Below are 26,072 nucleotides of genomic sequence, written 5' to 3'. Positions count from 1 at the left end.
TTTGGAAGCACCACTACTTTGATAAGCTCCTTCCAGTTGTCACCTTGGCTCAGTTTGTTGCACTCTTCTGTCTGAGTTCAAGCTGATGACCTCAATTCCCAATGTAGCAGTTGCTAAATTAATCGAGACTGACATTTCAGAGTAGTAGCTTGGAAATTAAACTGAGACTTATTTGCGAGCTCCTATGTTTCAGGAACATGATGATCATTTTTTAATATAAATTTCCTCTTTAATCGAAACAAAAAGACTAACGGGTCATTTTATCACTTAATGTTTGCAGGAATCTGCTGATCACGAACTGATTAAATCATCACTTCAAAGTGATTCCACAGGGCACTTTATGATTGTTTGAAGAGACGTGATAAAGCAGTATCGAAATGTGAATCACCTGTCACTCTGAACAATCGCCTGGCAAGGATTAGGTGAACACAAATATTGTGCTCTGTGACTTTACAATGGCATGCCCTGGAACCAACATAATGATCTTCTCCTGGAATATGAAGGGCATGCTGCAGTCCTCAACAGATTAACTCTGAAACAGATCTCCTATGTCAGTATTGATAAATCAGTGACATTGAATATTCTCTTTAAGAAAAGGACCAACGTCAATACAGAATATACTGTTTTCCAGTCATTTAGAGTACTTGACGCACAGTTGGCTGATGCTGTCATTAGTCGACTGTATATCCAAACCAACAGTGCACAAATATTTTTTGGGTTACTCACCACTTGGTAAACTGTGTCATATTTGCACGGATCTTTCAAGCTAACATTTCATTGCCCCTAAAAAAATTATTGGGCTTGATTGAATATTGGCAACAAGAGACTCTCCTACCCATTGGAGAACTGATTGGAGACTCATGTTGCTTCCATGCGAGAGTTCTGACACTACTTATTTCCTTTGAAACAATCAACTAGTCAGGAAATCCTTGTCCAGGACTTACAACCCCAGGTATTATATTCTAGTCAGCTTTGACATGCTTAGCAACCAGTCATGGCCACTGATAAGCTCAGCCATGGTCAACTGGACATCAAAATGCAAAGAAATCGTCAGAGTTACTTCGGGCTGACCCTTCACATCTCCCAGCATCTAGACCAAGACAGTATAGATGTAGGCATGAGCCTCAGTAGGCCTTAGAAAAGCTGGAAGAAAGCTAAGAAAATTGGGAGGGAAATGATGAATTCTAGCAGAGGCAATAATATCAAAAATGTTTTTAAAATTACCTAATTCAGACACCTGACTCTTCAGCTGACTACAGATTGTGGAAACTATGGTTTGCAGTGGAATTATCAGAAACAGTCCAATTGATATGTTTTAAAATTAATATTTACTTCTACCTTATGTTATTTATTTGTAATTAGTCAACTGGCATGTTATTTGAACAGAATTATTGATGACGGAGCATCCTACTCAAGACACTTATCAAACTCACAAAATAACATCCGTGATTCTTTTGGTGTTATCAGGTCAAACCACTAAAGAGACAAAACCTGGATTTTATTGGTCCCTCTCTACAGTGCAAGATACAAAAGTTTGAAACCATGCACCAACAGATTTAAGTACAGCTTTTTCCCCACTCTTATCAGACTTCTGCACGGATCTTTCATGTATTAGAGTTGATCTTTCTCTGTAGCTGTAACACTATATTCTGCACTCTGTTCACCCTGATGTACTTATGTAAGGCATGATTTGTCTTGCTAGAATTCAACTCAGAACTTTTCACTGTATCTCAGTATATGTGACAAAAATAAATCAAATCAAATCAAATCAAAATCAAAAACCATGACAACTTGTTTAAATCAGGTCAGGCTGTGTATTCTTCCTGGGAAAGTGAAGAGTTAGATGGGCTCAGACCTTTACTGTCCAATAATTCCTTCTGAAAAATGAAAACGTGTGCATATTTCACATGGTACGTGTATATGGATATGTATGTGTGCTGTGTATATGTGTGTAATACAATGTGTATGCATACAATGTGTACATACATATGTATGTAATGTGGTGTGTGTTTGTGTAAAGTGATAGATGGTACGTGTACAAATGTGTGTGTGAGGTGTAAATGTGTGCAGATTGTGTGTCTGTATATGCGTGTTTATGTGTGAACAATAACTTAGGTCAGGATCCAACCTGACTATATTCCCTCTCCTCTAATGCAGAAAAAGACAGCTAATGTTCCTGTAAAAAAAATAGCCACTTAGCTAACGTATCAAAAATAAAATAGCCACTTAGCTAACGTATCAAAAATAAACTGGCTACCATTGTGTAGCACTTCTGTAAAAAGTGTGATAAAACAGAAGTGAAATGGAATATTTCAAAAATCCAATTGTATTTAATTTGCAACTAATTTTGGACTTATGGAATTAGAAATTGACATGGAGCATTTACTAACTAAATAAAGGGGCACAACACTGACAAATTTAGGAGTGGGACAGTCTGTGCCAAATATATATTATCACGTGGACTGGCTAAATTGGTTGAGGCCAGTTTTGAGGCATGACACACAGCCACTTAAAGCAGGCATATACTAATTACAGTCCAATGCCTATTTAAGAACTCTTCTGGGAATTTGCTTCCAATGAGCAGCACAGATGTTAGAAAACAGTAGATACTGCACTAACACTTACACGTTTTATTTATCAACAAAGCGACTTTGAATGCAATTTGAAGGAAGCAATTAATGGAATGAAGCATTTTGAAGATCTTTTGACATAGAAAGGCACTACACATGTACTGACCTTAACAGGCAGCACTGTCAGAAATCTCGAATGCTGGATCAGTCCTGGTTGCCATGTTACAGTTCAGCACCCAGTGATTTTCCATTCTGCAGGTCTGAATGAGCTCTCTCAAAGATCAGCAGCCATTCCCAAGTGCCAGGTTCCAGTGGTTGTGGACTTGGCCTCCCAGGTTAAGTGGATTACATGGTTTCATTCCCAGCTCTGATGCAACTGAGCTGAAGGAAAGTGGTCTGCTGGAGATTGAAATTAAACTAAATGGGGATTAAACCTATGAGTCACACACTTGAGGTGTCAACAGTGTGCACGTTTACAGGATTTTATAGGAAGCTGGCATTGTGAAGCTTACAATAACTTTGTAAAGGCTGGCCCAGCTGCTTACCATTGTCCACACCTTTTCCCTCATTTCTATGCTTTGCTTTTGCATCAGCATGAGTGTCCATTTCCTGCCTGGCATCTTGCCTGGTCACAGAGATGATTGGCAAAAGTGTATCAGAAAGAAACTAACACACTTTTCCCAGTATTTCTTCCCCAGAGATAAACTGTTTAGAACACAATGGGCCGGATTTTAACTCTGTGCTAATGGACAGGCTTCTGACAGGTTAACATCTTGCTTTTGTACCATGTCAAGTGGGGCTGTGCTTTTGTTCTCAGGCAAGGTGACAGGCCGAGGGTCCTGGTACAGATCAGGTTGGAAAGAGTGGAAGGGATGAGGAGGTAAATTCATGTTGAGGCAACGTTAAGGTTTTGAACAGGATTGCGTTCACATACCTGCAAAACTCACATCCCAAAAGATGAAATTAAATCCAACTTTCACTTCTCTAACTGTGTAGATCAACATGATTCATTCAACCGGATCTCCAACTCCGCACCGGGATGGGGTATTTGATATATAAGATTGATGTCTAAATATTTCCATCACAGGTCCTAAGGTGCAGCAACACATAGAGTTTACAACATGGAGGCAAGCTGTTAAGTGCAGTTAGCCTGGTTTGACATTTACCTCATTTTGCTCTGCCTGTTGTGAAACCACTTGATGAATACATAGGTGTTGTGACAATAAGTCTGTTAGCTAGATATTTAAATTTGTCTCCTGTTACCTGCCCTCCGAAGTGGTCTAACAAGCCACTCAGATGAATCAAACCAGAGATTCAAGATAATTAGCCATCACCACTCTCCAGGGCAAATGTGGTTGTTGGAGCTCAATCATCTTCATCTCCAAACATCGCTGTGTGGGTTCCTCAGACTGGATATTTTTTTAAATCAACCAGTTCAGAGATGTTATCACAAATGCCTCTGGATCAGGTGCGATTTGAACACAGACCTCCTAATCCAGAGTTAGGGTCATTACCAGTGCACCACCACAGAGCCCTAGCTCCTTAGGATAATTATTTTTAATGAATCTTTTCAGATATATCATGGCACACCACTGGAGCAAGGCAGATTTGAAAAAAGACCTTCTGGTTCAGAGATAGGGGCAATACCATAGTGCCAAAGTGGCCCCTCCCCAGTTTCGCAGAGTAATTTTTTTAAAAACTTATTTTTCTAACCAACCTGTTCAAAGATGTTACTATACACTTCTGCAGCAAGTGGACATGAATTCAGACTGCACAGTTCAGGGGTAGAGACTCTACCTTTGCACCACAAGAGGGTCCCTAAAAGTGAAGAGTCAAGTCTTAGGTTTAACCATCTTCAATGATCTTCCCTCCATTGCTAGGTTAGAAGGGGGTGAGGGGGTGAGTGGGTGGGGAGAGGGAAGCTCACTGATGATTGTACAATGTTCAGCACCATTTATGACTTCTTAAATACCAAAGCAGTCCACATTCATATGCAAGAAGATGCGGACAGCATCCAGGCTGGGTTGTTAAATTGCAAGTAACATTCTCAACACTCAAGTGCTAGACAATGACCATCCCTAACAAGAGAGAATCTAACCATTGCCCCTTAATGTTCAATAGCATTACTATCACTGAATATCCACTATAAATATCCCAGGGCTTCAGTATTGACCAGAAACTGAACTGGACTAGTCTATTAAATACTGTAGTGACAATAGCAGGTTAGCGGCAAAGGATCTTGTAGTGAGTAACTCACCTCCAGTCTCTCCATCATCAAGGCACAAATCAGGATTCTGATGGAATACTCTCCACTTGCCTGGATGGGTTCAGGTCCCATGACACTCAAGAAACCCAATACTATCCGGCATCCTATTTGATTGACACCCCATCCACCACTTTCACAATTTACTCAGCTCACCAGGAATGTAGGTTGGGATAAGTATGTACCAGCTGCAAGGTACACTGGAGATGTTCTCCCTGTCTTCTTTGACAGCACCTTCCAAACCCAGATCTTCTATCTCCGAGGGACGAGGGCAGTGGATGCATGGGAAAACCACCTTGTGCAGGATCGCCTCCAAGCCACTCACCATCCTGACTTACCACCCTTCCTTCACGGTTGTGGAGTCACAATCTTGGAACACCTTCCCCAACAGCATTATGTCCCTGCACCCAAAGGATAGCAGCATTTCAAGAAGGCAGCTTGCTTCACCTTCTCCATAGCAATTAGGGATGGACAATAAATGCTGGCTTAGCCAGCGATGCCCATGTCCCGTGAAAAAAATTTTGAAAGGGGGAGGCAATGAATGCCAACTTTGCCTTTGAAAAATTTTATTGGTAGCAGTAAATAGGTGGTCGTATCAGGCTGAGGAACATTGAGTCGATTTTCTGTGTATTTTGAAAATTGTGTAGAATTATGTAACATTCCAGAGGCAAAATGCACTGAGACACACCTCTGTGGACAGTCACTGCCTCTCAATGTTAATCCAAAGCCTCTGTTTTGTATGACTATCTTAAACAAAGCTTCAGTATTTTTTTAATTGTTGGCCTTTACATTGTATCAGTAGGATGCCAACCAGTGTTCCAATTCCACTTTGTTTTCTCCAAGTGATTTCAATGAGCCTTGTCCTGGACATAGGGCAAATTGAGGCACCAATAGCACTCCCATTGCTGATTCCACTTTTGCTTGAAAGAACCCAGTGTTTCACTTTGGCCGAAACAGTAGTAGCAATCTTTGGCCTAAGCTTCGTAACTCTGTTACATACGGTCCATTTTATAGTCAAAAGCTGTTACCTCAGAATAGAGGTGGGAATGTAATGGAAATCTGCAGCCAAGCCATGCGAACCTCTTAACCTTTTCACTACTAGCACAGACTACATTCATCCCATGCATAACCAGATTACTTTAAAAGGTTTCAACTATGCACTCTGCAAAATAAACTTGATGTGTCTTCTATGGAAAACAGAATGATGAGCCAATGATGCACAAAATAAATCGATGAATTACACTGGGACCTCTTTAAGCATCTACTTTAGATCTAAGATACAGTGTGGCACTTAATGAACAGCTTTGACAGGAAGTATAGTTCTTGCCATTACAGAGGTCCTGAATCTTTGATTGTTTCTCCATCAGCCATTGAAAACCTCTGAGGATGTGATGGAGCAGAAGAAAATAAATTTAAAAGAAAAAAATTGGAAATGCAATGCAGCTTCCTTGCAAAAGCATCAATATCTTAAACTTACCTCAAAGAAAGACTGATTCATAGCTTTGCCTATGAGACTCCACAATTTCAACTGGCTTTCTGTGAAAAGCATCGATCAGTGACATCAATTGTAACTCCCTTCCTCACAATCACCCCATCACTTTATTGATATTTCTGTCTCTGTAGACTGTATCAATCCTGTTTTAACAAGGTAAGAACAACAAACCCAATGTCAACAGACCAATTGGACGGCACAGTGGCTCAGTGGTTAGCACTGCTGCCTCTCAGCTTCAGGGATCTGGGTTTGATTCCAGCCTCGGGTGACTGTCTATGTGGTGTTTGCACATTCTCCCCGTGTCTGGGTGGGTTTTCTCTCACAATCCAAAGGTGAGCAGGTCAGGTGACTTGGCTGTGGGAAATTGCCCATAGTGTAGGTTATTAGACAAGTGTAAATGTAGGGGTCTGGGTGGGTTACTCTTCGGAGGGTTGGTGTGGACTTGTTGGGTCGAAGGGCGTGTTTCCACACTGCAGGAATTCCAATTCAATCAGCCTAACACTGTGAGTGAGGACTCTATTACAGATAAAAATTTGGAATTGGGGACACAGGACATAATTTCAAAGTTTGCAGATGGCACAGAACCACACAAAAATGTAGTTAACAATGATTAAAATAGTAATAGATGTCAGGATAACATTGGAGGAATGGGCTAATAAATGGCAGATAAAATTCATAGGATTTTTGTGTGGAGATCAAGATAAGGCACTATCAATACAATGCTGCAATCTAAAAGGGGCATGTGAACAAAGAGATGGGAAGTTGGGTGGGAGGCATACAAACAAATTGGCTGAACAAATTGAAAAAGTTATTAATACCTTGTGTAGGATTACTGGATTTATTAATTGCAGAATAGAGTGCAAAAGCAGTGGAGTTTTGTTTCCCCTGTATAAGATATTAATAAGGTCGCAGCCAGAATACTGTGAATAATTCTGGGCATCAAGTTTTAGGAAAAGTGTCAAGGTCTTCGAGGAGGTACAATGGTAGAACTGTATTAGGGATGTGAAACTTCAAATTGATGTAAAGACTGGTGTTTTTCTGAGAGCAGAGAGTATTAAGAGGAGATTTCAGAAAGATGTTCAAAGTCAACAATGACTTTAGTAAAGTAGATTGAGGTGGCATGGTAGCTGAATGGTTAGCACTGCTGCCTCACAGCGCCAGCGAACTGGGTTCAATCCCATCCTTGGGTGATAGGCTGTGTGGAGTTTGCATATTCTCCCTGTGTCTGGGTGGGTTTCATCTGGTTGCTCCCACAGTCCAAATTTGCAGGCCAGGTGAATTGGCCATGCTAAATTGCCCATAGTGTTAGGTGCATTAGTCAGAGGGGAAATGGGTCTGGGTGGGTTACTCTTCAGGGGGTCAGTGTGGACTTGTTGGGCCGAAGTGCCTGCTTTCACACTGTAGGGAATCTAATCCAGATCAGGATTTACTGCTTCTGGCAGTAGAAGGACTGATAACCAGATGGCACAGATTTAAAGAGACCGATGGAAGAGCCAGTCATAGCAAGAGTAAGCCTTTTTAGTAACGAGCTGTTGTGATCTGGAATAAACTGCCTGAAGGGGTATTGGAAGCAGTTGCACTAGTAATTTACAAAAGAGAACTAAAAGAAACACTTGAATCCTTGAAATATTTCAGGGGTTTGCAGAAAAAGCAGGATCATTAATGGATAGCTCTACCAAAGGCACAGATGGGCCAAATGGCTTCTTGCTGGATTGCATCTCCATCGACGATTCAATGAATTGCACAAATCAATGATACCTTGTTACTGTGTGAATTTTATAATCTATTTTAAATCCTGTTTTAAGCTGAAAGTTTTACACAAATATTTTAGCTTAATTTTTGTTGTTGTGGTGGCAGCTTCCTCCAAAATTAAGATCATGCCCCCTGTGTCTTAAAGATCTGTCAATTAGTTCCACTCCCCTACTTTTCCTCACCTCTGTCAGAATTTCTAATTAAATCTGCTCCCAGATCTTTTCCAGCGGTAAGTTTCAGATGATAATCATTCATCGAATGCAAACAAATTGATTTCATCCCCTGTAAATCTTTTTTGTCAATTTTTGTAAATCTGTGCCCTCTGGTTACTAAACCTCATGCTATTGAAAATAATTTCCCCCATGCTCTCCACTAAAGCCTCTCGTAATTTTGAACATCTCCATCAAATTTCTTAAATGCCCATGCTTTGAACTCTGGCCTTTTGTTCAGACTGTATCTTCAGTTGCCTAGCTCTGTTATTCCCTCCTGAACACTCCTTGCCTCTTAACCTCACTCTCATCCTTTCAAACACTTGTCAAGACCCTCCCTCTTTGACCAAGCTTTTGGGTCACTTAATATAATATTTCCTTATGTGGCATCATTTCGCACTTCCTTTTATAACACTTCTGTGAAGTCTTGGGGTGCTTCATTGTGTTAAAGATGCTATATAAATGTAAGTTCTGGTTGTTGTAATCAGAATAATCCCATTAGCTCCAGTCTCTTTGCACAACAAAAAGTGGGTGACACGCTGGTTCAGTGGTTAGCACTGCTGCCTCACAGCACCAGGGACGCAGGTTTGATCCCACCCTCTGGTGATTGTGTGGGGTTTGCATGTTCTTTCCTGCGTGGGTTTCATCCCACAGTCCAAAGATGTTAGGTAGATTAGCCATGGTAAATCTCCCATAGTGTCCAGGGATGTGTAGGCTGAATGGATTAACATGGGAAATGCAGGACTGCAGAGAAAGGGTAAGGGATGGGGCTGGGTGGGATGCTCTTCAGAGGGTGGTTGTGGACTCTGTAGTCCAAATGGCCTGCTTCCATGCTGTCAGGATTCTGTGATTCTGAATTTCCTTCTTCATGTCCAATTCTCTATTTAGTCATGCCACTACAGAATGCATGATTCAAAAGCCAAGTGAGCGGTGTATTTGGCCTGACTATTTATTCATCCTTTGCCTGGCTGTTCACTACTAGCCCCTTAATAATTCTTGCTATCTTGCTAACAGTCCCTTAATAATTCTTGCTTTCTCCCCACCCGCACCCTCCTCTCATTTATCTCTCCGCCCTTCAGGCACTCTGCCTGTATTCCTGATGAAGGGCCTTTGCCTGAAACGTCGATTTTACTGCTCCTCGGATGCTGCCTGAACTGCTGTGTTTTTCCAGCACCACTCTAACCTAAACTCTGGTTTCCAGCATCTGCAGTCATTGTTTTTACCTTAATAATTCTTGTCTGCTCTAAACGGGGCCATAATGGAGTGGCTGTGAGTGAATGCATTCCTGTTTGTTAATATTGTGGCCTGTAATCCTGTTTATGTACCATGTTTATACAGCAATCACACCACCTCCTGGGGTGGCTGATGCAAACATTGCTGAGATTGCACTTGCTTCAAAATGCAACAGTTCGGCATCATCTTCTCCAGGGTAATTAGGATCAGCAACAAATGTTGGCCTTGGCAGTGACGTTGAAGGGTGAATGGAAAAGCAAATGAAACACTGACTGGAAAAAAAACCCCACTCTTTATTAAACCTGGCATGGCATGGCACTTCATGATTGCACCAGAGGAACCCCTGGCCTTAATAAAATTTCCACTCACCACAGCCAGTGACAGCTAGAACAGTCCCTTTATAGATCAGGAAGCGAACAGCCGCTACATCTCTGCAGCTGCCTAGTTCTCTTCACTGTCAAGGCCTTACTGGGAGTTGTGCCATTTTTTGTGAACAGCTAGTCAACTGACAAATGTTTAGGAACAGCCCTGTTTCAGCACTTGCACAGGTAAGGGCCTTGTTTTGCACCCTGGTTTAATATTTAATTTTCTTAATCTGCGCATTGGTAAATAAGGTGAAACTCCAAAACAACTCCTGCTACCAACAATTTACCTTTAACTGCTAACGTGCTGAATCAACAGGAAATCATCATTCGGCAAATACAACTGCTGTGACATTTGACTTAATCTCTACCCTGGTAAATAAACAAAAACTCGACATGGTTACACTGTGCATAACCTTAATACCTGTTGAATAGACATGAAGTCAGGAGTTGCCCAGAACATAACCCTTATTCCTGCTGAATAAACAGCAGTTCCCTATAGTAACACAGTAAGCAATCCTCACCTTGCCTCGTCCAGGCAAGTTTCAACATATTCCAGTACACTTCTGACCTGTGCTTTGTAGATGGCAGATAGGTTTTCAGGAGTAAGGAGATTAGTTACTTGTGCCAGAGTTCCCAGAGTTCCTTTTGTGACTGTAACACTTGTGTGGCTGGTCCAGACCTTCTCTTCCTTTATTCTTCCAAGGTGTGTGGGTGTCGATGATAAGGCCAGCATTTGTTGTCCATCGTCCATTGCGCACCTTGAACTGAGATGCTTGCTAGAACCATTACAGCAGAGAGCAAAAAGTCAACCACATTGCTGTGGGTCTGGAGTCACATATAGGCCACACCAGGAAAGGATGGCAGATTTTCTTCCCTAAAGGACATCAGCAAGCCCAATGGGTTTTTATGATGATCAATGATAGTTGTCATGGTCACCATCATTAAAACTGGTTTTATATTGTAGCAGTGGTTAGCACTGCTGCCTCACAGCTGCAGGGACCCGGGTTTGATTCCATCTTTGGGCAAATGTCTGTGTTGGGTTTGCACACAGTAAGGATTCAGTACTGCTTATTAATCCAATTTAAATTTCAGCTGCTATGGGAGGATTGTTTCAGAGCATTACCATTCCACTACCAATCTCCCCTTCGCGTGATAGCCCCATTATGTTGACAGTGGGAGATTTGGTGGTACCACCATTGAATGCCAAGGGATGATGGTTACAATCTCTTTTGTCGGAGATGGTCCTTCCCTGGCATTTGTGTAGTGTGAATGTTACTTTTTCAAAGCTCCTGGACTTCCTATTGGCTTCCAGTTTTGACTACTTGCCCGCTATTGATGGCAAACCCACATTCCAGCCACTAATTTGTCAATTTGAGAAGACCACAACTGAGTGGCAGTCCCCTACACAGGGAGAGAAGGTGAAAACCCAACACAGACAATTGCCCAAGGGTAAGGGGTTATGACCCTCCTTATTTGACCCAGGCAGAGAGGTCCTGAGCCCCCATGGGGAAGATCCTCTAATTTTCATAATGTTTGCTGCACTGAAAAGCCACATGGTAACCACCCTTATCCTGATGAAGCAGTTGCACAGCAAATGATCGTTACCCCCATTGAGTAAATGGTAATCTCTGGATAAATTGCAGCTTCTAACCTTCACCTTGCTGATTAAACAAAAAGATTGTATGGTCGTGCATTGAGCAATTACTTTCCTGTTGAAATATAAACTCATATTTTTAGCACAATAATAATTCTGATTAAGAGTGAATAAAAATATGGATCTATCTCCTTTTCCTTTCTGTCCCTCTTACACCATTACCCAATGTCCACCTTGAAGGACAGCCAGTAAATCTGTCCCCACTCTCTTCCAGAGCTGTTATCTCTCAATAGTAAATGAGTGACAATAAGCAATACATTTTTTCCATTTGGTTCATAGCTCCTGGCAGAAATATCCACAGGCTTTCTCTGATCTCCAGCTCACACTCCCGCAGGTTTACCTTGATCTTCTGCCAACGTTATGTCAAGAGAATAGAAAACCCTGCCCATACAAATCCCACCCACCGAGTGTCTGATATCCATTTTGAAATTATGTAATGGTTAATAATGATGCATTGCAACATAAGATGGCAAATCTTCACACAGAAAGACATCAATGGAACGAGTCGTCAAAGTGGTTGGCACTTTGATTTTACAAACACTGATCTCCATGTGAGATATGGCTTCAGAAATTAAATTTTAACTCAATGCAGAAATTAGTGAGTGTTTTGGGGGCTAAAGCTGGCTGGGTTAGTGAAGAATTATGAGTATGAAGCCCAGGTGGATTTATTGTAAAGGACTAATCTGCATGCTCCCACTGTTACCCCAATAGCCATTTAAATTTAAGTTAGGCCTTGTGTCCCTAGTGGAGGAGGCCCTCCCAAGTCTACCTGGCCCTTGTCTGCACTGGGTAAGGGTTAAGACCCAGCTCTTTAGATTCCCCTCTGTTAGGCAAATAGCTACAGCTTGCAAAAGAGCACAGACATCTTGGCCCATTGGCTAGAACCAATTGGTCTACGTATGGCTTGAACAGTGCCATTCCTCAACCCTGGGGCAAGGCAAGAAGGCCTCATAGATACGTGGAGAATAGATTCAGGAGTAGGCTATTCAGCCCCTCAGGCCTGTTCTGCCACTCAGTGTGATCATGGCTGATCATCCAACTCAGTGCTGTGTTTCCAATTTCTCACCATACCCTTTGACCCCTTTAGCCTTAGGAACGATATGTCACTCCTTTAAACAACCACGTCTATGAAGTACCACAGCAATTGAGGCCCATGATGCTGCTGAGTCAGAAAACACATCTCAATTTAAAACACGGAGCTACATATAGAGAAAGCCTCTTGATCATGTTCAAATCTTTCAAGTCTCTCATCTCGCTGCATCGTGGCTGCCAACCCTGTTATATACAGCCCAGTGTGGCAGGAGAGACCCAGGCGACAGTGTCCACTGCATTTTCTGTGGAGGAAGAGAGTGGGTTGAGGAGATGCAAGATTCTTTGGCCTTGGGGCCAAAGGGTTTTCTCTTCTCCTCAGCCAGCTGAGTTTGTCATTCCTGCATGCTCTTCCAACACTTTTGCAAAGACTGAGTCAGAGGTCACAGCCATCAGCGACTCTTTCCCAGTTCTCAGTGTCATAGAGGTCTACAGCACTGACAAAAGCACTTTGGCTCATTGCATCTAAAACAACCACTCAACCATTCTAATCCCAATACCTGCCATCTTCATATCATGCTTGCAGGTCTTTTAACTGCGGAGTTATTGACACCCAGGAGGTTGTGGGTCCAGTGGCAAGTTCATTACACATATCTTTGGGCATATGACTGTCCTCAATCTCGTGAACATAGCTGAGCCAGTACAGACGTTATTGGTTTACCAACGAGCATACGTTGACAGGATTAGCATGCTTCCAAGATCTGAGGGGTGACCTTGCCCAAGGCAGAGATGTTGAGGGTACACCTTAGACAGTGAAGGTGGAAACTATTTAAATCTTTTCTCCTGCTGATTAGGTGTTATCCAGGTTTCACCACTGTAGAAGAGAGTGCTGAAGACACAGGCTTGGTAGATCCACAGTTTGGTCTTCTCAGTTGGATAGCTGCAGTTCCACACTCTCTTGGGTTTAACGGGTGCAGACTTTTGTGATGTGTGGTTTTCCCAATGCTAATAAGATATTCTTTACTGAGTACACCAGGAACACCCTGAGTAAGGGGTATCAGCCCCACACCTGATTTAATTTCCATTGTATTCAGTGGCTCTCAAATTGGCACACCCAGGATCCTTTAAGGAGGTCTCCAAATGGAATATGAAGCTTTTGTTGGATGGATTTCCTTAATGGATCAGGGCAAGAAAACTGGACATGTTAGACATACAATACTGTCCAGAAAACATTCAGATTTGATACACAAGCTGGGATTCTCAACTGAAGCAGTGTTGAAGTTCTCTCATTAATTTTAGTCATAATTTTTTTAGACATTCGTTTTGTTCTTGTTCTAATACATTGAATATTCTAGAGCTTAACGGAAAACCAAATGATGGAATTTTCCTGAGGTCTTCTCCTGTTCTCCTTGGGGTCACCTCCAAGCTGCTCCCACTCGTAGCCTCGCCCACTCGCTCACTCGGTCGCCCTTTCTCCATGCCCTCATGCACAGCGAGGGTCTGGGAGAGGGAAGTGGACAGCATGAGGAAAGCAGTAAGCGGGATTCTCCAGTTGCAGAGAAAGGGATTTCTGCTTCACTGATTGGAAGTAACGAGTGAGGAACAGGAGAAGTCCCAAGGAAATTAAGACCATGCCCTGAATATTCATTCCACCCCTTTCCAGGTTTCAGGAGCTCCAACTCACCCAGTTTTCTCCTCAATGTTCAGAAAGGCCTGTATCACCAGGGGAAGTTCATACTTCACGATGTAGAGATAACTGGACATGGCTGAAAGCAGACAAAAGGCATTAGAGTGAATTTTCTGCTCAGATCCCGACAATGAACCATAGCAATGGGCATCTCTTCATCTTAAGATCTAGTTCTCTGAAGATTCCAGATCTGGAAAGGAGGCTGGGAGGCACAGCAGACAGTCAAACCACAGGGGACAGTGAAATTACAGGGACCCGGGTCCTTTTGAAGCACTTTATCTACAGTGAGACAGAATATGGTGAGGCTGCCACCCTGAGTGGGCAGCTAGGTAACATCATTGTATGGTGCCACCAGCATTGTGCCCATGTGGGGACCAACCTCGCACCATGTGAGAAAGCTGTCTGCTAAATGGAGGTGACCTCACTCCTACTGTGCTCCATGGGCACCAGAACGGTCAGTAGCTGGGAAGTGTAGTGTGTGTGGCTCCAACAGCTGCTTTGCCCTCCCACCCTTGACCCCGCAATTGTTTTTCAACTGGCTCTTGGTCTCCAGCATTCTTTAAGCTTGTTACTTCCCCCCATTCACTTGCATCTCCTGACACCCTACCCTACTCTCCCTGTCCCTGTCCAACACTCTGGTTTGTCACCTCTCCCATCCGCTGACCCTTCCTACTCACCCCTTCCCCTTACCCGACTCTTAGGCTCACTCTGTACTTGTCCAGCCCACCTCTCATCATGTGCCCTCTACGTTCTCCCTCTCACTGCCTTCTAGCACACTGCCTCCTTACCCGCAATCTTCACTCTCGACACCTCCCAGTCGCTCGCCCTTTCTCAATGCCCTCACATACAGCAAAGGTTTGGGAGAGGGAAGCAGAGAGCATGAAGAAAGTAGCAAGTGGGGAGGACAGGGATGGAGGGTCCGTGACATTGAGGTGGAGGTCAGAGTGGAAAGTGAGAACGTGATAGCTTGTTTCAAGAAATAAAGTCTGAGCATGCTCAGTAACTGTGCCATAACAGTGGCATTGCCATTGGGAAAAATCCCTAATTTACCAAGCTGGCTAAAATGTACGCATGCTATTAGTGTGACGATGCTGTCACTTTAAGAGGTTATATTGTCTTGGTTTTTATTTGAAGAGAGGTTGCAAGGAAAAGGCATCGAGCTGTCTCTAAGAAAGTAAACAGCTTAGGATGCCTTGAGATGGGGGAATAGGTTTTTGAAGTTGAAACAATGGAAGCAGCCTGGGTGTGGCCAGCTCTCATAGATCAGGCTTTCAATATTTTGTTTAGTTTTTAGGTTTAGAATTAAACAGAAGTCGTTGGGGTCTCAAAAGACTTGGTAGCTTCAGTGTCGGTCTCTTGGCTGCTACTCTCTGAATTTTCTCTTGATATTAGTTCCCTCCTGGATTAAAGAACTGCATGTGAGAATCTGAGTCTGAATTCTCCATTTTGTTTTGACAAGGAATGATTTTGTGGTATGTTACTATATTGGAACAGCTAATTAGTAATGAGTTACTGTATCTATTATTCTGTTAAGTTTTCCAATAGAGTTAATTTATTCTAAATTCTTCTTTTTTGGTCATATTTTAACAACAGTGTTTACATAAATTGTGTTTCGCTTAATATTGAGTACTTTGACCAGTCTCATTGCATCTGAGACACTTTACATTTACCTTTAAAATAGGGAAATGTTAGGGTCGAGGTTACCTTCTCAAAATATTTTTGAGGGGGTCTGGTCTGGCCCATAACATTAGAACTTGCTTTATACGAACGATATATCAATGAACACTGGCAGGACACAAAATGAATCGTTCAGTGGCAGCCTACTATGAATGGTGGAATGTCAAGTGGGATTGTCAAAGTCTGGTTTCATAGATAACACTGCTGTATTCTCACACTCTTAATCAAAGAGAACAGCACCAATAAGGAATGTATGTCAGAGACACTTTGACCATAAAGGAATAATACGTTTGCAGTGAGCAGACTTAATTGAATTATGCACACGTAAGGAAGTCACCGATGCTCTATGATGCTGAAGCTACTCACTAAATAATCATTACATGCAATGAATCGTCATTGCACAATTTAATTAGAAAGAGTCAACATAAGGTCAGTTTTAAAGTTGCAGTTGTTATGGTGTCTACTATACTGATAATCAATGAGTACGTAATTCCAATGCAAGGCAGTGAGGTACTATATGTTGGTTTAACTGGGCGTTATTATCCAAGCAGCTTCCTTTGTGTGGTGTCTATTGCAACGCTGTAACACATCAGTGAGAGGAGCTCAACGAGATGGAGACTGGGGGAGGAGAGGTTGAAATCTTTCTTTCAATAAAAAAATGAGAAAATGTCCATTTTTCTCCATAATGACAATATCGAGGAAAGCGACACAGAATAAACAGACGATTTCTGAAAATGTGATCGCATCAATTGTGGAAGAAATCAGACTTTCCATTATATCATGAAACTGAGGGTTCCTTGCCAGTGCTGCTATGGAAACAGTCCTTTGCAGCCGGTGGGTATAAAGGAAGAGCAGCTGAATTGGGAATTAAAGCTCAGTACACTCTGAGCTGCCAACATGAGGATTGGAGGTCAGTCATTCAATGCACAGTGGAAGGAACTCCTTTGGCAAAACTAAAAACCACCTTTTTCTCTCTGGGTTAAGGAGTTAATGTTCTGGGGAAGGTCAGCTTTCCCATACAGTGCTCTCACTAAATATAATGCCAACCTTGCGATTTCTGAACTAATATCTCAGTGACAGAAAGATAAAAACAGGGATTGAGATCATCTTACGACACACATACCCTCAGTGTGCATGTGACCCTCAGTGCCGGCTTAGCCATTCAATAGTGAGACTTTTATGTCAACTCAATTCCACCCCAATAATATCCTTCGATTTCCTCCCACAGATGTGCAAGTTAGGTGGACTGGCCATGCTAAATTGTACCATGATGTTTGGGCTAGATGGAGTGACCATGCTAAATGTGAAGTTATGGGGGCTAGGTTTGGATGGGAATTTTTTTGGAGGGTTGGTCTGTTTGTACACTGTAGGGACTCAATCATTCCTTGATCGAACTGAACAAATGAGAGTTCATGGCCTTCTAGGTCACAGAATTCCATAGATCCCCAGTCTCAATCAGTCTGGGACAGGTACAGCAGCCAACACAAGACCTTCCCTCTTGACATTTTAGGGTGTTACTTTCAAGTGTACTTTTGGCACCTAAAGCTCCTCAGTAAAGCAATGGAACAATGCAGCCTCTTAAAAATGGCACTGTATTGACAATGAAAGATCATTTCAGTTTTCTACACACTGCATGTACGTTGGTATATCTTTTGTCCCCATCTTAACTCCCCTAAAAGATGATTACTTGATCTCAATCCTGTGGAATGTGCAAAGCAGTGTACCTCCAATGTTTTGTAGAGTGATCGCCAGAGCAGCTGCTAATTTTCCAGGAGTCCCAAAAGCCCTCTGACCGAGCTGTTCATATGCACGGATTCCTGAGGGAATAATGGGGAAGGGTGATTTAATCACAACATAGAAGCTGCAGAATTGTCAGACAATGCACTTGGATGCTTCAAAAGTACATCACAAATAAAAGACACTGCAGTGAGACCTGTCCCATCATATCTTCAAGGGGTGCATCTGGTCTCACGGACGAGACAGAGAAAAGGGAAATGGATAAAGTTTGGTAAAGTTGAAAATCCACTGCATTTTGGTGTAATCCCCTCCAAAATATTTATTGGATTGTGCCAGATCAGTCAAAATCCCACAAAGTCTCCAGTTTTATAAACTCTGCATGTGGTCCCTTGCACTGATTTCAGCACCTACCCTTCAGGCACGCTAGTGATTGGTCAGAACAAGTCTGGGGGGTGGCACAATGCTTCAATGGGCGGCACGGTGGCACAGTGGTTAGCACTGCTGCCTCACAGCGCCAGAGACCCGGGTTCAATTCCCGCAATCTAATCTAAGTAATCTAATCTAATCTAATCTAATCTAATGGTTAGCACCTCTGCCACACAGAGCCAGGGACCTGGGTTTGATTCCAGCCTTGGGAGACTGTCAGTTTGAGGTTTGCACACATATCTGCGTAGGCTTCCTCTGGGTGCTCCGGTTTCCTCCCACAGTCCAAAGGTGTGTAGGTTAGATGCTCTGGCCATGCTAAATTGCTCATAGTGTTAGCCATGGGAAATGTGGGGTTACAGAGATAGGATGGGGGGAGTGGGATGTGGGTCTGGGTGTTATAGTCGTCAAAGGGTCAGTGCAGACCTAATGGGTCAAATGGCCTCTTTTCTCACTGTAGGGATTCTATGATTCTAAATGTCAAAGCTAGAGGCCTGTGAGTATGTTGTCCAGCATCACTCTCAATCTAATGATAGCGCGTTAATATATGGGGAACTAAATTAGGGTATGCAGTTAAACTATACCAAATTGTTAGAGGAAGCAGACAGCAAGACCCGAGTCATGGGCCTTTGTTAGCCCTCAGGTTGCTCTAAGGTGGCTGCACATATGCCTGAAGGTTTCACCTTGTGCCCTTCCATCTCCCACCTGGTACTTAGAGAAGAAAAAGCCCATAAACCTTTTGAATGGCTCTCTGATCTTTCTCTCCGATTGGTGACAGATTAATCCTAGATTCCTGGGGGTTTAGCAACTCCTGGTGTCACTGAGACGTGTGGAAGGGCATCTTGCAAATTTTCCTTTGGAAAATTTCCAAACAGGCAACTGTTGGCGCGGTCTCCATCGCCAACATTAATAACATCAAAGGAAATTCCTAACCCAGACACATTTGTCTTCCATGCGTTCTTCAGTAAACTAAAGTCGGGCGATTTCCTCTCCCTCAGACAAAGTACAGCATAGGGAAGGTCCATGTTAAATAAAACTTACCAACCACACCGGAAGCTTTCAGAAGCAAGTGAATGGAATAGGAGGAGAGTAAGGCCACAGTTGTCAACAGAAAGCTGAAAGGAAACAGGAGGAAAGGAAGTCAAAAAATAATTTCCAAATCAGTTCATGGCAAAAGCACATGCATCCTCTATGCTTCTGTTGAGACTTTAATGTTTTTACCAATACTTCAATATGCATATTTAAGGGATGCAATGGCCTAGTGGTATCATTGGGAGACTATCTATCAGAAACTATCAGGTGATGTTCTAGGCACCTGGACTCAAATCCTGCCATGGGGAAAAGAAATCTGGAATTAAGAGTCTAATAATGACCATGCATCAATTGTTGATTGTCAGGAAAAGCCCATTAATACTCTTTAGGAAATGGAACCACCATCCTTACCTAGTCTTGCCTACATGTGACTCCAGACCCACAGCAATGTGGTTGACTCTTAACTGCCCTCTGGGTAATAAATAGTCAGCAACACCCACATCCCATGAAGGAATTAAACAAAAAATACTTTCCCAAAAATGTTTTTTTAACAGCATGGCTTCAGTGACGTGATTTCTGAACATGCTCCTTGTTGAGATTGCCCTTCATAAATCATAGAAAAATACTGATGGCTTAAGCACACTTTCTGAAATTCCACAGAAATAGGAGTAGGTCATTCATCCCATCAAACCTGCTCCACCATTTAGCACAAACATGGCTGATTGAACATTTCAATAACCTTTTATGCCATTGATAACCAGAAATCTATCACTTTCTACTTTAAATACACACAAAGACTGAGCTTCCACAGCCTTCTGGAGTGGAGATTCACAACCTTCAGAGTGAACAATTTCTCCTCATCTCGGTCTTAAATTGTATCCCACTTTGAGCCCCTGATTTTACACTCCCAACCAGGAAGACATCTTAACCTGGATCTACCCTGTCTATCCTTTTCAATGTGTTGGAGGTTTTAGTGAGATTATCTCTCATTCTTTCAGACACTAGAGAAGACATGCCCAGCACCATTACGTTCTGTCCCACCTTTCAATTGTTTCAGAATTCCAGCCCAAAGAGAGTTTGAAGAAGAGTCAGGAACAGAATCTGAGAGTATGATTCATGGGAAGAATTCCATATGGAAATTCCTATTCCAAAGTGAGTTCTTTGCAGTAAGATGCCATAAAATTAATCATCACGGGGTTAGAATCCGAAACCTTCCTTCTCCTGAATGCTGCTCATTGGTACTGTATCACACCAACTCTTGCCCTTTCTTTATTGGCCTTCCTCATGATGCCACTTCGGGGTTTTGGTGAACACAGGGACTTCCTGGTCAAATGTGCAGGAGCATGGAAACATAGAAAATAGGAGCAGGCATAGGCCATTTGGCCCTTTGTTACTGCTCTGCCATTCAATATGATCATCCAACTCAGCACCCTCCTCTTGCTTCCTCCCCACACCCTTTGATCTCCTTAGCTCTAAGAACTGCACTTAACTCCTTCTTGAAAACATTCAACCACTTCCTATGGCAGAGAAACCACAGGCTCACTACTCCCTGGAGAAGAAATTCCTCCTCATGTCAGTCCTAAGTGGCCCACCTTGTATCCTTAGATTGTGATCCCTGGTTCTAGACTCCCTGGTCATTAGAAATATCCTTCCTGCCTGTCCAGAAACAGGCACAGAAATTGCTGGAAAAGCTCAGCAGGTCTGGCAGCATTCGTGAAGAGAAATGTTTTGGGATCCTTCCTCTGTTCTGAGCTTTTCCAGTAATTAGATTAGATTCCCTACAGTGTGGAAACAGGCCATTTGGCCCAACCAGTCCACACCAACCCTCCGAAGAGTAACCCACCCAGACTGTTTCCAAACACAATATCTGTGTTTGTTTCTGATTTACAGCATTCACAGTTATTTCAGTTTTTACCCTGTCTGGATCTGTTAGAATTTTAATGATCTCCATGAGATCTGCCCTCTTATAATCACTAAACCAATCCAGTCTCTCTTAAAATGTCAGTCCTAGCAATCAGTCCGGTAAACCATGAAGTGGAATGGGCTGCCTCATCTTTCACCATCCTCTCTGCTCCCATTTGTCACTTTTTGTTAATTAGCAACTTAATCGTTTGGGAATCATGGGGTCAGATTTGTTCCTTTGCTGCACAGTATGAAGGCCCTTCTTGTAGTACACAGAAAACAGATAGATCTCTTGCCGTCTGATTGAATTAAAGCTTCACTTTCAGTATCTGCAAGGGACGATTGTGAAGCAAAATACTGCAAGTTTTGGAAATCTGGAACAGAAAATAGTTGGTAAGACAGTGGCATGGAGTCTCAGTGGTTAGCACTGTTGCCTCACAGTGCCAGGGACCTGGGCTCAATACCAGCCTCGGGTGACTGGCTGTGTGTGGAGTGTGCCCATTCTCCCCGTGTCTGTGTGGGTTGCTTCCAGGTTCTCCCGGCTTCCTCACACAGTCCAAAGATGTGCAAGTTAGATGGATCGGCCATGCTAAATAGTTTTCAAGGATGTGTAGGTTAGGTTGATTAGCCATGGGAGGTGCAGAGTTCCAGGGATTTTCCAGGTGCGGGGTGGGGGTGCGGGGGTTGGAGATTGATCTTTGGAGGGCTGGTGTAGACCTGTTGGGCCAAATGGGAGAAAGTGAGGTCTGCAGATGCTGGAATCAGAGAGTGTGGTGCTGGAAAAACACAGCAGGTCAGGCTGCATACGAGGAGCAGGAAAATCGATGTTTCGGGCTGGAGCCCTTCATCAGCAATTTCCTGCTGAAGGGTTCTGGCCCAAAACATTGATTCTCCTGCTTCTCGGATGCTGCCTGACCTGTTGTGCTTGTCCAGTAGCACACTCTTGACTCTTTTGGGCCAAATGGCCTGTTTCCAAACTGTAGGCATTCTATGTCACAGCAGGTCAGGGAACATCTGTTTAGAGAGGAAAGAGTTTCAGTTGGATCAATAGGTTAGTGATCATACTGAAATGTGAGGTGCTTTTCTGCTGAGGTATGTGCATGAGTGAGGGAGTGTGTGTGGACGCACACTGAATATTCCCACCTCTACTGTATCAAAGGCCCAGAATTATTTCTCTCCATCAATAGCTGCAATCATCCAGACCTCTCTAACAGTTCATTCGTCATTTGAAAACCCGGCATGGGTTATAAGCTGAATGCGTTGCGGGGTGGGGGGTGGGGGCTTATCTATCTCCTACTACTAGCCAACAGCAGCACTCACATTAGGGGAAAATGGCTGAGAAACATGCTGGTTCCATCTCTGGACTGACTGTATTTATTCTGCTCCTGAGACAGCTGTGATTGTCATGTTCATGATAATGGTTGAATAATCAATTGCTGTCAGGGACTGATTAATTCCGCGAGTTATTTTATTTGAAACAGTAAAACACACAATAAGTTATGAAGCAGGCATTACAGCAAACCCACTGTACATTTCTCCACATGTGCAGCTTATAGACCCACAGTGAACTGTCAGGCAAAGTTGCAATATTGCATATGCACAGCACATGGAGTCCTTCCAGGTGGGGGTTTTAGTGTGTTAAATTTATTTTTCTTAAAGGCAAGACATGTGCACAATAGAGATCAGATTACACAGCACAGACCTAAGTTCAGCACTGTCAGTGTCACTCAGTAGGGGTCCACCTGAGAACTTGAGGCTGAACATGGGGTGCTCTTTTGAGATATAGCTAGGGTCAATTTTGACCTTATTCTGGATTAGAGTGGTGCTGGAAAAGCACAGCAGTTCAGGCAGCAACCGAGGAGCAGGAAAATCGACGTTTCGGGCAAAAGCCCTTCGTCAGGAATAGAGGAATCCTTTTTTCCTGCTCCTCAGATGCTGCCTAAACTGCTGTGCTTTTCCAGCACCACTCTAATCTAGAATCTGGTTTCCAGCATCTGCAATCATTGTTTTTACCTAGTCAATTTTAACCTTACCCAACCCCAGGAAACTATGAGGATTGGGTTAGGATGGGAGTTGTGGGGGTGCAAGTGAAATGCTGTTTTGACACACAGTTCAAATTCATATTCCACTTGAATCCATGAACACAACAACACTGGAGAGGTTATTAAAATGATGTTGCCAAAGATCTTGTGTAGCTCCAGTCATTAGGTTAAAATAATCCCCTTTTTGAGAAACATCAGAGTAGAGAGACCTTCAATCCTTATGTCTAGGAGTGCCCACTCCTACCATGGACTACGGTGACTGAAAATGGCTCCTATTTCCCAACTTTGCAGGGTTATGGAGATAGGCTGGGAGACAGGGTCTAACCAACTCATTCCTGCAGGAGGTCAGCACAGACATCACAGAACAATGAACTGAATTTGGGACCTTCCCAGCACAGTTCATTTATCCATTGAGAACCAGAGGGAACTGAATGTTTAACACTTATAACAAGAAGTGACAACAATGATGTATTTTATGAGTTTCATAGTTAAAGAAATAACACATTTTCTAAAAAAAAATGTTCTTTCCCCCAGTCAGATGTTTCACAAATTATCAGACAAGTAATTGTACTGTCTGCAACATAGTGTTTGCTGAACATACAAATCAGGGCTTTCTCATGTCTGCTTAGCAGGGTGATTGCCAAAAAAGCCTCCATTGATAAAAGCCCCGTTTCTCACAGAAAATAAATCCTTCAGTATAGGAACATATTCATCATAATTTCAGACACCAGCACATTCCATCGGGAGTTTTATTTTTGCATGCACTTTTTCATTTCCAGCCTGTGTGAAATTTTCATTTCAATCCTCGCTGTTTTTGTGAATTTTGATCTCCATAGCATAAAGGAGCAGCTCATTTTTTGATCCGCAGTGATCTATGCTGGGGACAAGCACTGTGAGGAAAAGCAAATTGCCTCTGTTCTGCACTCCCACCAACGGGTTGCCAACTTTGAATGAATGCTCTGTGGAGATTTTATCACCTCATGCTTCGTTCAGTCGTGAAACCTGTACTTCCCACCCCTTCTCCATATACATTTTTTATTTAATGACATGCAAATGAAAGTTAAAAAGATGCATCTTTTTAAAGTCTTCACATGATCCCTTTTTGAAGAGTAATGTACAAGAAATTAATCTCCAAATCTATAGAACAACTTTGGAGTGCTGGCAACTCCACTTCATCACTAATGTATCACAGTGCCAATTTCACAAGAGCATTCCCCTATGGCAACAGGCTGATATTTCTCACACCAGCTTTCTCTCAATAAAACTGTAGCTGTTTTTTTGGTCAAATGTTTTTTGGCCAAATCGTGCCATTAAAACTGCAAAATGATTCCAACATTTTACCTCTACACTCACTTTCCATTTTAAGAAGGCTTAACGATCTTTAATGAATCGTGGGAGCATCTTATTACTTAGCTTCTAAGGTGATTAGTGGTCTGAAATCTCCCCTCCCCCACTGCCATCATATCCTGCCCTAACCCAATTTTATTCCTGCTCAACTGTTCAACCCACGTTCAGCGCAGCATAAGCTCAGCACAGCACAGTGTGTGCCTTGAGACAAGATTGACTGGAACATCTGGGAGAATTAGTGCCATGGATTAGTGGAAGAGGAAAAGAATCATTAAATCCTCCTTCCTTTAGCAAAGAGCTAAAATGAGGGACTAAATCCCATTTGTCTTCAAATGCTAAGAATCCACATGTCACCCTTCAGAAAAAAAAAGTGACAAAATATTTCACATGGTATGTAAATGTCATCGGTTCAGCCATATCCGATATTTGTGTCCTATGTAAAATGTGACTGATGCATGTTGAGTAAACGCAGCAGGTTATATTACTGTCACATTCGAGAAGCTGATGTCTGATAGTGCAGATAGATTGAAGTTGATTATAGTGTAATGCAGATACATCCTACTCTCATATCTGTCAAATAAAACTTCATAACATTTTAGCTGCAAACACCAGCCTTCAAATCTCTTTCCCTAGACAAAATTTTGGTATCTCCAAACTACTCTGTTTTCTTCATTTCAACACAAAAGCAAAGTTCTAAGGTAATTTAGAGAGGTTTAAGTTCAAACATAGGTCTCCAAACTGTTCTGCCTATTAACTCTTTGATGTACAAATCTCAGACCTCAGTCCTCATTTATCTCCTGTTTAACTCTCAGAATGTAATGGTGAACTGACTTCTGCATTTTGCACTCCAGCTTGAACCCTAAATTCTTCTGATTTTAATGGTTTTGGTAACGATTAAAATTCTGCACATACTATTACATTTTACATGGGTGTGTTAATCAGGCTTAACTTTGGCACATCGGATCCTCTAAGCTGTGTTAAATCTAAGCAGTGCATTGCTGTCTTATTTCACTGCTGCTGTCTTTGAGATTAACACACAGCTTTGCATGCCCACATCCTAAATGGAACATTACTTGTGTTCTGTGGGATACCTTTCCAATTGAGGCATGATAAAACACCTCCCCAACTTAAATAGTACGTTGATTTGGAAAGAAGGGTGCAATCTTATCGGGGTCCAGGTGGAGTAGTTTGGCAAGATGTGTGGCAGAATCGGGCAAGAAGTCTTGCTACATTGTTTATGCTTTTCACAAAAGGTCTGGTGAATGTTTCACTCAGCAGTGGCAAATTGCCAATTAAGGGCAAATACTATTTGGTAAGTCCCTAATGGATAGCCCAACTTTGCTCACTGGGAAACAGCATCTTGGGTGTGCTCCATGAGTACCAATTACATGCACCCCACAAGAATGGCATCCAAAATGTACCAGCCTCTAAGATTACTTCCATCCACATCATCGCTACAGTTAAGAAAGCACACCAAAGCCTCTACTTCTTCAGAAAGCTAAGGAAAACAGCATATCCACAATGACTCTTACCAATTTTTATAGATGTACCATAGAAAGCACCCTATTTGGATGCATCTCAGCTTAGTATGGCAACCGCTCTGCCCAAGACTGCAAGAAGTTATAGGAAGTTGTGAATGCAGAGCAGTCTATCACAAA

The 26,072-nt window shown here is 42.5% G+C and overlaps 1 protein-coding gene across 2 annotated transcripts in view; it reads right to left on the bottom strand.

The window, feature by feature from the left end:
* Positions 1–26,072, bottom strand: part of slc38a3b (solute carrier family 38 member 3b) — a 138,123-nt gene that overhangs the window by 47,248 nt on the left and 64,803 nt on the right. For both annotated transcript variants that reach the window (XM_043707722.1, XM_043707723.1), the window contains exons 5-7: positions 19,133–19,206; positions 17,656–17,748; positions 14,252–14,333 (exon numbers count right to left, since the gene is read on the bottom strand). In XM_043707722.1, coding sequence (XP_043563657.1) covers positions 14,252–14,333; positions 17,656–17,748; positions 19,133–19,206 — 249 coding nt within the window. The remainder of the gene's footprint in view (positions 1–14,251; positions 14,334–17,655; positions 17,749–19,132; positions 19,207–26,072) is intronic.

The sequence above is a fragment of the Chiloscyllium plagiosum genome, chromosome 18, assembly GCF_004010195.1.
Source record: "Chiloscyllium plagiosum isolate BGI_BamShark_2017 chromosome 18, ASM401019v2, whole genome shotgun sequence".
Lineage (NCBI taxonomy): Eukaryota > Metazoa > Chordata > Chondrichthyes > Orectolobiformes > Hemiscylliidae > Chiloscyllium > Chiloscyllium plagiosum.
The sequence above is the reverse complement of the archived record's forward strand: the minus strand, read 5'-3'. Positions and strand labels throughout refer to the sequence as shown.